The 10,262-nt window shown below is 38.5% G+C and overlaps 1 protein-coding gene across 1 annotated transcript in view; it reads right to left on the bottom strand.

Moving 5' to 3' along the window:
- LOC126399207 (hydroperoxide isomerase ALOXE3-like) overlaps positions 1-2,014 on the bottom strand; it is a 5,528-nt gene extending 3,514 nt beyond the window's left edge. The window contains exons 1-5 of the mRNA XM_050059061.1: positions 1,868-2,014; positions 1,227-1,431; positions 1,062-1,143; positions 909-948; positions 192-362 (exon numbers count right to left, since the gene is read on the bottom strand). Of these exons, the coding sequence (XP_049915018.1) occupies positions 192-362; positions 909-948; positions 1,062-1,143; positions 1,227-1,431; positions 1,868-2,014 (645 nt within the window). The remainder of the gene's footprint in view (positions 1-191; positions 363-908; positions 949-1,061; positions 1,144-1,226; positions 1,432-1,867) is intronic.
- Between the last annotated feature and the right edge of the window lie 8,248 nt (positions 2,015-10,262).

Genomic DNA, 10,262 nt, shown 5'->3' with positions numbered 1-10,262 from the left:
CATGTGTTCATTCATAGTTTTGATGCCTTCAGTGAGAATCTACAATGTAAATAGTCATGAAAATAAAGAAAACGCATTGAATGAGAAGGTGTGTCCAAACTTTTGGCCTGTACTGTATGTACACTCTTAAAACTCACAAGTCATCCCAAAGCAAAGATTATGAGCTATTTAAAGCCACTCTTCCTTCATACCTCCATTTCCTTCTGCAGAGAGGTTCCCTCTGCCAGGAACGGCTTCACCATCTCCTCTGTGACTGGAAAGTTTGGGGGAAGCTCTGAGCAGTGCTTGATCACATTGGGGTTGACTCCGTTCAGAAACTGGGATCCATAAAAGTCGTCTTCCTTCCAGTGCTCTGAAACATACTGTGGAAGAACAGCAAATAGAAAATATAATATCTAAAATGTTTTTCTTTCTTTGGGTTTGAAGTACAACATGGTGATCATGGTCATTGTTTTACCCAAGAGAAACATCTACTGTATACTGTATGTGTGTTTATTTGAAACTATGGCAGTGACATTGTTGTGATAATTTATGCTGCAGAACTGGAAAATGAGGGGGAAAAAATCTACCTGACATTGTTGTCTTTTTGAACCAGAAGATTTCTTTCATGTCTTCAGTGCTTTCCCATTTTTCTTTAGATCCAAGCATTCCCTTAAGCTTCAGTTCAAGACCGCTGAAGTATAACAGGGTTTAAAAAAGAAAAACACAATACAGAAATAAAGCACATACTGATAATAAAGCTTTAAATTCAACTTTTTCCTCAAAACATAGTGAATATGACTATTAGAACCCAGTTGTGTTCATTGTTTATATGTATGCAGACTCACATTATGGTTTGTGTATCATCTATTTCACTTGATTTGGACTCAGAAGCGGATTTCAGCTGGGAGCTCAGACTGTTTATTGACATGGATGATTTGGGGTAGTCCGTCAGCCATAATCTTCCATCTGAAAAACCAAACAAAGTTACAGGAAAGAACGTGAGACATTTTTCCAGATAAACTTCTAAGATTACCACAGCAGCTCTATGTACGTGCTGTACTGCACACGTTAAAACTTACTGGTACAAGCTCTTTTTAAGTGTTAGCTCTTTTTTCCGGTGGTCAATCAACAAGGCATGGTGGTCCTCAAAACCCTTCATGGCTAAAGCAAGAAAAGTACAAAGAATTAATATCCATAAATCTAAATATTAGTAATCTGTATATCAATTATTCTGGAAATTTGACCTTTCCCTCCTCTCAGCTCCACCAGTTCTCCCCTGGAGATCCATCTGTAACAGGGGAAAAGAATGGCTTCTCCTTCTGGAGTCGTCACCACTATTTTGGAGAAGTACCACTCATCTTCTGGGAGAAACAAAAAAGGGTCTTTCTCCACTTTGACCAGCAGAAGTTTCCCCAGAGATGAACTGGTTTTCACGGTGTAGATCCCTGTCTTGAAATAAGGATTAATATAAAATTAAACAAAGATAAAGATGAGTTGCCGTTAGATTGTGTTTTTATGGTCAGTCTGTGTAAGAGCTATGGTGGTTAAGGCCACACCTTGAAAAGGAACTTGACAACTCATCAATTTGGTGTGGCTTACTGTATGAAAAACCAAATGTAAACTTGAAGTCATCCAAATATTTGATTCGGTGCCTCACAGCCTTTGAATTATAAACTGAAACGTGCTCACTAGATTTCCACATAATGAGCTATTTGTTATGTATAGTTAGGTGTAGTAATTAATGAAATATAAATATAATGTACCTCAGTTGCTCATTGGATAGAGACAAATACTACCATATCATAAATATATGTACAAACAAAAGCCATTATATTGTCCCAGACCTAATCTCAGAATCACCATATGAGCACTGGATTTAACTTACTGTCCCAGCTGAAAAGTCTGTGCCAAAGTGGTCCAACTCAGTTCTCTCACTCTGCCCCTCAGTTCCAATTAAGGTGACATATATGTGGTCCCATGTTCCTGCATTTTGCCTGTCACCTGTTGTCACCTCTATCTTGTACTCAGCCATGATCACTCTGTGGAAACTGTCTGGAAGAATCCATCCACGAAAAGGTCTTGGTATTTCTTTCTCTATACTCAAATTGTTTGTCCACAGGCATCCAAAAAGTTTGTAAACGCTTAACTTTAGCAGGCCATAAACCACCCTGAATTCTGACTAACACAGTTCTCTAAATATTAATTATGTTTGATGAATCATAACTTGGTAGGCAAAACAGTCAGGAAGGGTTGGTTGACTTACTGACAAAAATGAGAAAGCCTATCAGGAGTGGTAGTCAAACTAAATTTTGAAAGAAATTTCAGTATGTATTACTACTCATTTGTATAATTATTAAAGTTCCGCTTCACTCAGTAATGCATGGGAGTTTAAGATGTGTGTGCACGAGCATGATTTCGTGAGTTCAACTATTTTGGTAGAAAACTATGGTCCAACGTGCATCTTACACACAAACCTCCAGTACAAACACACTGGGAGCGCATGTGTGCTTATGAGCTGCAAGAACATATGTGTCCTCTCACATGGTAATGAATTCATAGCAGGGTGTAACTTAGAGAATGCCTGTGTAGATATCCAGTCAGCATAAAACTGCTTGCATAACATATGAAGTCACTAAGACAGAAGAGGGAGCATGTAAGGACTCAGCACTGAATACTGAACTCTTACTGAGCTGGTTGTAAAGAACATAGAGTTCTTTCAGTTGCTGGTTTGGAATTACATGTTGTAGGAAAGATGTGCTCATGAAACTAGTTTGAACTTGTTTTGAATTTTAATAGCTGTATATAATTAACATTCAGGAGCGTACAGTACTTGTTAAGAAGCAGACACATACCTGGAATTTCTCAATTATGGGATCAATAAAGGTGTATCTTATCTTATCTTATACTAGATACAAGTGTTAACAATCTGTGGTGATAGAAAGATATTATGTGTTTTTATTGCATGCAGTGTCACTGCACTAAACAGCAACTGCTCTTTAGTTGCCATGACTAATTAACATTCACAGGCTGTGGATTTGTCAGTGAAGTACATAGAACAGTAATTAACACATTAATTTGCCTTTTTTGGGCGGGGGGGAATCATATCAGACACAGAACTCCTTCAACTTTAATGACAAAGTATGTAATTTGTCCATGCTCACACACAGACTATTGGGTTTAAATGTTAAACATTGAATAGTACATTAAAACAAGGAAGCGAACAATTGCCTGTCTTTTTAAAGTCCAATGTTTTGTTTGAGGGGATTTTGATTATATGCAATACAGGTATTTTACTGACAGAGCAAATCAGTGACAGTACACACATTGCATCTAAAAAGGTCGTAGAATCATTGTAAATTCACAGAGCCTCTAGATTGTACAGCAGTAGCACAATAAAACATGGTACACTGGTGTGAGAATGTCCCTCCCATACCACAGTTGCACTGCACTTGGCCTAAAAAATATATTACCAGTAGAGGGTGCTCAACTCACACACAGCTGTGTGTAGGTAGCTTGTAGATCTTTCATGGTTTCAGGGTGTTAAGAGGTAGGTACAGCTCACCTCACGACACATTTATGTTGGAAAAATTAACAGTGAGTGAATGACCAAAGAAAGCATCTAAGATGATGGAAAGCTTATTGTTCATATGCAACAAGTTGCTTAATCACAGCTGTTTTATTTTCTACTGTGTTTGTATATGCTGCTGAATTGTAAAGCACTTTGTGCTGTATTCTGTACATTAAAGGTGCTATATAAATAAAGTTCATTCATTCAGTTTTTTATTTGGTTAACCTGTTGGAGCCACAATAACATTCTTTATATTTGTTTTGATTCATGTTTAACTAATAGTGACTAGATGTAAATAGATGCAGTTTTGTTGTTTGTACAATGGGTGGCGCACTAGAGCAGGAAACAGGTAATATAGGTAAGGTGCAGGTGATGAGCAGCAGGTGTGTGACTGGGGAAGCAAACAGTTTTTATTTGACTCTGAAGTGTGGCAGCATGAAGAGTTTGTAGCGTGGAAACTTAAACTCTGAAACTGTTAAGTGGAAACCTACCTAAGATGAATTATAGACAGACTATGTTTTACCTGTGTGAGGTGAGCACGTGAAAATAAATGGGTCACTGCACTCAAAGAAACTGGATGAATACATGGTTTTATTGTTGTTGCCCAGACCACGCGTCTGAAAAGTTCTCCCCATTCACTCCTCACAGCCTTAAATGTAATGTTTTTTATTGAAAGACTTCATGACCTTTATTACAGGCACCCTTTTGAGAATGTTGAACAAAAAACTGTCTTCATTTAAGGGTGTTTTCACACTTGGTCCTTTTTAAATGAACCGAACTCAGTCCTCGTAAAGTGCACCAAAAAGTGGACCAACAGAAAAGGGACTCAGTTCTTCCGGCGTTCACATTGTCAGTACATTTGAAAGAGGACTCAGTTCTCTCTCTGGTCCACTTCAGCTCTGATGGTAGTCCTTAGTCCTCTTTCTGTTCACACTATAGCCTATATATGGTATATATTGATACAGTTTTGTTTTTACCTTGAACTTAACTTTGGAGGAAAACCTTAGCGTTTCTGTGCATTGTGAACAGTTGCCGTTTGATGTTTTCCTCGTTCCATATCTGGGGGAGTGCAGTTGTTTAATCGTCGGACCAAAGTACTCATTATCCACTGGTCGTGTTGTCGTTACCTGTGGCAATGGTTCCACTGTATTTATATGCATCCCACTGAAATAGCGTGTGATCTGTCTACGGCAAGCCTGGGGGGGCTACAATACAATAGCAAAAAGGCAAAGCGGACCAGGAGACTTTTGTGTTCACAAGGCACAGGTTAAGTGAACTGCACCATGGACTTGAAGGGAACCGAACTCAGACCGCCTCGCTTCAGAGGGCTCCGAGTTCTCTTGGAGTGTTCACATATGCACAAAAAATGCTGAGTCACCGCTCTGAGTCTGCTTAGAGGGCTGGAAAGGACCAAGTGTGAAAACACCCTAAGTTTCCATGCTACAAACTCTTCATGCTGCCACACTTCACAGTAAAAAAAAAAAAAAAAAACCTGTTTGCATACCCAGTCACATACCTGCTGCTCATCACCTGCACTTTACCTATATTACCTTCCAGCGAATTACCTTCAAAGTGGATACATATCGATTCTGAATATTAGATGGTATAATGGTTTCAACACTCATTTTTTGGAGAACTGATACACCAGCACCAGCTGCGCTTCCTCACTTTCTTATTGTTGATGTTTACTGTTGTTCTCTGCTACTAACTAAGAAAAGAAAAGTCGTCATTGTCATGTTATAGCCCGGTTATGTTTACCTTTTAATGAAAATTTTATATTGTATGCCCTCAGTGTCAGTTTTTCCCCTTGGTATCGAAAATTGTGTTGAATATCAATATTTTTCAATGAACTGTATCAAAGTAAGAAATTGCAGTGCCAGGACAAAAGGCTTATATAATCCAGGTCCAGGCACTCGAGATAGTTTGAAAGACTTAAAATTCCTTTAATTCAACAGACTAACTTAAGGGAACATTGTGTGCAGTCGTTCAGCTTCCACCTTCTCTCTCTGTAACTCCTCTCTTTCACACACACACAGGGCCTACACCAGGGGCCTGTATCACGAAGCAGGATTAATGTCTTAGCGAGGTAACTTCAGGGTTAACCCTGGGTTTTCGGTCTCACGAAGCCGGTTCAGTTCTTATCGAGGTAGATCACCATGGTAACTTACTCTGAACGGCTATCCTGCTCCGGAGCAGGGTAAGTTCAGGGTTGAATCTGATCCTATAAAAAGCACCACCCACTGGCCAATCAGCTGTTCGGAAAAAAATGACTCCGCTGACAGAAATGCAGCCCAGTCATGACGGGAAGTTTAATTAATTTGATTGATTTTGATTTGAAAGTTTATTTTGAACATTAAAAAAGAAAAGAAAGCAACAACAACAGACAATGAAAAGATTGTTTTGCGGACACTTAATAGCACCATTAATTAGTGCCAACATTTTTTTTGTAGGAGGAAATGATCCCGGTTAAAGATAATGGGCCTAATTGACAGCTTTGCTGCTGGAAATGTGGAAAGTAGCCTATCATGTCTACATTTCATGGTGTTTGAGGGATTTTCCTTTTTGTTTTTTAAAGAGGGAGACTAGGTTGCGCTGCTGTTAGTTTCTAACACAGCTCAATATCAGGATGATTTTATTCAGACTATCAATTTGGTGGTGATATGATTTAATTGTGGCGTCAGCTTTAAGCTTTATTGTAGCATATATAACGTTATGTCAAAGAAGACCAATTTATCAGACGCAATGATGTTAGACGATAATTGTAATACACGCAATTCATCTGCGCAGCATTGATTTCATGGGATTCAAGGGTGTGATCAGTGTCAGATGTACAGGTACAGGTACTGTAGCTACTTGAACCAGTGATGAGTAATTTAACCTACCTTTGTCTTGATTTTTCCCTCTCTCCTCCTCTATTTCTTCTTTCCTGACCTGTTTTTTTTCCTTCTCTATTATGTGATTTCATTGATGTTTTGACAGGGGAATTTCTTTGATAAGCTTTTAGTGGCTTCTAACCTCTCCGGCACTTTTCTTTTTTTAATCTTGTAAATTTTATAGTCTGTTTTTAACATTATGTGCAAATAAACTAATCTAAACTAAAACTAAACATTATTCATTCCGTTATGCGTTGCCACGCATGTTTCCTCCTCCTGCAGCTGCCACGGTGTTGGCCTTTTCTGTAATGTTGCTTTTCTCCTCCTCATATTTTAGCAGAATTAATCTCTGATCCTCACGAGAAATACTTTTTTTTCCCTCACATACGTCGCTCTGTGAGGACGCTCAGTGACGCTGCGCTTCTCTCATGATTGTGATTGGTCTGCTGCGTGCGCGTTCATGGCTCTTGATAAAGCAACCCTGGGTTGAGTTACCGAGTTGATATCCAGCGTCGTGATACCGATTATCCTGATTGCCATTGTTAGGGTTAGTCAACCCAGGATAGGTCTGGGTAACCCAGGAAAGGTTGATCTCGTTTTGTGATACAGGCCCCAGGAGTGTCAAAACTTTTTTGAATGGGCACCAGATTAGATAACGTTAAGATGCCGGGGGGGCCACATGCTTCTGACATCACAAATGAGACAAACACAACTGCGTCAGTTTTCAGTGAAAAAGTATTCAACTATCCACCGCTCCTGAACGCAGCGTCCCTCGCTTTCAACCTCATGCTTCTTTGCTGTGGCCATGTCTGCTACTAAATAACTGTTAGTTTGCCTGTTTACCACCTGTTTATGAAAATGCATTACATCCACCTGTGTAGTTCCTACTTTGACGCATGTGTACAACCTGTGCAAAATTACACCAGACTTTGGACATGCCTGGCCTACGCAAACGAAACACACAAACACCACAGTGCTTTGTCTGTGTCTCTGTCCGCGTCTATGATGCATAACGCTCTCGTTTTGCACATCAAATCTGTTTCAGGTGGTTGATTAACCCATATTTTGCTGGTTGGGCAGTGTGGATTGGATAAGTGATTATAGTGGAGCAGCCCACATGATTAATATTTTTACTATTTTGGGCAACTAACAAAAACAAGTACGCTTAATAAAAATTATAACACATTTTTGGACCACCCCGATTGCTGATCACACATCTGATCAATCAGTCAAAGCAGACTGACAGCGCAATGAGAGAGACTTCTACAGACTGCTTTGTTTTGCTTCAGTTTTAGACAGACTTTGGATGGAATTTTTTTTTTTTTTTTTTTAAATAAACTTTTATTCAATTTTCCAAAAGCGTTCAAAAAATCAAATTACAAAATTACAATTTTCACAGGTTTACAAGATTGGTCAATAAGTGAAAAGAGAGAAGCACAGCACTTAAACAATATGAAAGTCAATCTAGTGAAACACATACATGGGTCAGATTCCCGAAATGTCCCATTTCAAACGTATGTCCAGTTAGTTCAGTTCCAAATTGTATTTAACTCCAAGATGTTCCAATGGTCTCTTCCATTTCTGCTGAAAAGTATGAATCCTCCCATTGATGTAATGTCCCAATTTTTCAAGAGTCACGACCTTGGATATCAGAGATTTCCACATAAGAACAGAGGGAGGGTCATCTCCTACCCACTTTACCATGATTGCTTTCCTTGCCAGCATTAAGAGTGATTGAATCACTTCCTCATGTTGTTTAAGAAAATTGGGGACATTTCCAAGCAAACATAAAAGTGGATTTGGTGACACCTGTTGTCCTATTGCAATACTAATGTTTGCACATATTGCCCTCCAGAATACATGAATTGTATTGCATTCCACAGGCAATGCAACCTAGTGCCTGCATGACTTTTACATTTGGGACAATTTGGTGAAACTCCTGCTGTATATTTACTATAAATATATGGCGATATATAAATATTATGTAGGACATTATATTGTAATTCTTTATATCTGTTGCAAATTGAAATTCTGGAGGGTAATCGCAAGATGTCATTCCACATATTGTCACTTATCACACATTTCACATATCAACTCCCTGAATATTTGGATTCTGTCTGATGGCCATTGCCAAGGGCTCTATGGCCAAATTGAATAGGATAGGAGACAATGGGCTTGCTTGAGCGGTGCTTCTTGCTAAATTAAAGGGAGCAGATAACAGACCGTTTGTCAAAACTGAAGCTGAAGGTGCTTTATATAACAGTTTAATCCACCTCAGAAAATCTGACCCAAATCCAAATTTTTTCATAACGTCAAACATGTATTCCCATTCAATTCTATCAAACGCCTTTTCGGCATCCATAGAAATAACAGCACTCGGTATTTGGTAAGAGTTAAGGCAGTGAATAATACTGAAAAGGCGTCTTGTGTTGTAGAAAGTTTCTACCCTTAATACAACCTGTCTGGTCTGCATCCACAATGGAGGTCATAACATGCTCAAGCCTAAGGGCCAGTATCTTAGACAGTATTTTATTATCTACTCCAAGAAGACTAATTGGCCTACAGTATATGAGGAGCATAGCTCTGGGTTTCTGTTTTTCTTCGCTATTAATGTTATATTGGCTCTGTACATTGATTCTGGAAGTTTAGAATCTTCAAATGACTTATTTAAGACCCTCAGCAGCAAACTGCAAATTTTCCCTTTCATTACTTTAAAAAATTCAACTGGGAAGCCATCCTCTCCTGGACATTTACCTGATTGGAGTGTTGACATGGCTTTATCTACTTCTAATTGTGAAATAGGGGATTCAAATTTTGTTTGACCTTCTGAAATTTGTGGGAAAATCAAATTGTCTAAAAAATGACCTGTTCTGAGCCTCTCTAGGTCGATTTCTGAACTATATAAATCAGCACAGAATTTTTTAAAGCTCTCAGTAATCTGACGATTGTTTGTTTGTCTTTGGTCATTCTCATCCTGTATAGCTGAGATAAAAGATTTAACAGAAGCATTCCTTGCCAATCGTGCCAAAAGGCGGTTTGGTTTGTTGGCCAATTCAAAAAAATTTTGTTTAGTAAATAGAATATCCTTTTCTGCCTTTCTCATTATCAGGTTATGCAATGCTATTCTGGTTGCTTTAAGTTCAATCAAGGTCCCCTCTGATTTTGTTGCATAATAGTCTTCTTCTAACCTTTTTATTTTCCTTTCAATTTCAAGTTGCTTTGCTATTCGCTCTTTTTTCTTTTGGCTTGTATATGAAATAACCATGCCCCTCATATAGGCCTTATAAGCATCCCACACAATTCTTGGGTCAGCTGCATCCTTATCATTGAATTCCAAAAATAAATCTGTTTGATCGTTCAAGTATTTAATAAATTTTTCATCCATAAGCAGCGTTTTCATTCTCCAGGAAAATGAACGTTCAATGGGTTTAAGAGGTTGAATCGACATGGTTACAGGAGCGTGGTCTGAAAGTGCAATATGGCCTATATCTACCTGTTCAACTAAATGAGTCAGATTCCTAGACACAAAAATATAATCAATGCGTGATGCTGATGAATGAGGCTGAGAGTGAAATGTATATTGCTTTGAAAGTGGGTTAAGGTGTCTCCATATATCCAAAAGGTCAAACTCCTTATTTATATTTAAGACATCCTTGGCATTTTTGGATATAACTGTCTGAGAGGGAGATCTGTCCAACATTGGGCATAATGCACAGTTAAAGTCGCCCGCTATTATCATATTAGGACAATCCATATCAGCTAGTTGACTGAGTAAAGATGCATAGAATGCATCATCTTGGACATTAGGAGCATAGATATTACCTAGTAAAATATTTTCA

This window comes from Epinephelus moara, chromosome 12 (genome assembly GCF_006386435.1).
Source record: "Epinephelus moara isolate mb chromosome 12, YSFRI_EMoa_1.0, whole genome shotgun sequence".
Taxonomy (NCBI): domain Eukaryota; kingdom Metazoa; phylum Chordata; class Actinopteri; order Perciformes; family Serranidae; genus Epinephelus; species Epinephelus moara.
Note: the sequence above shows the minus strand (reverse complement) of the source record. Positions and strands in the feature narration are given on the sequence as shown.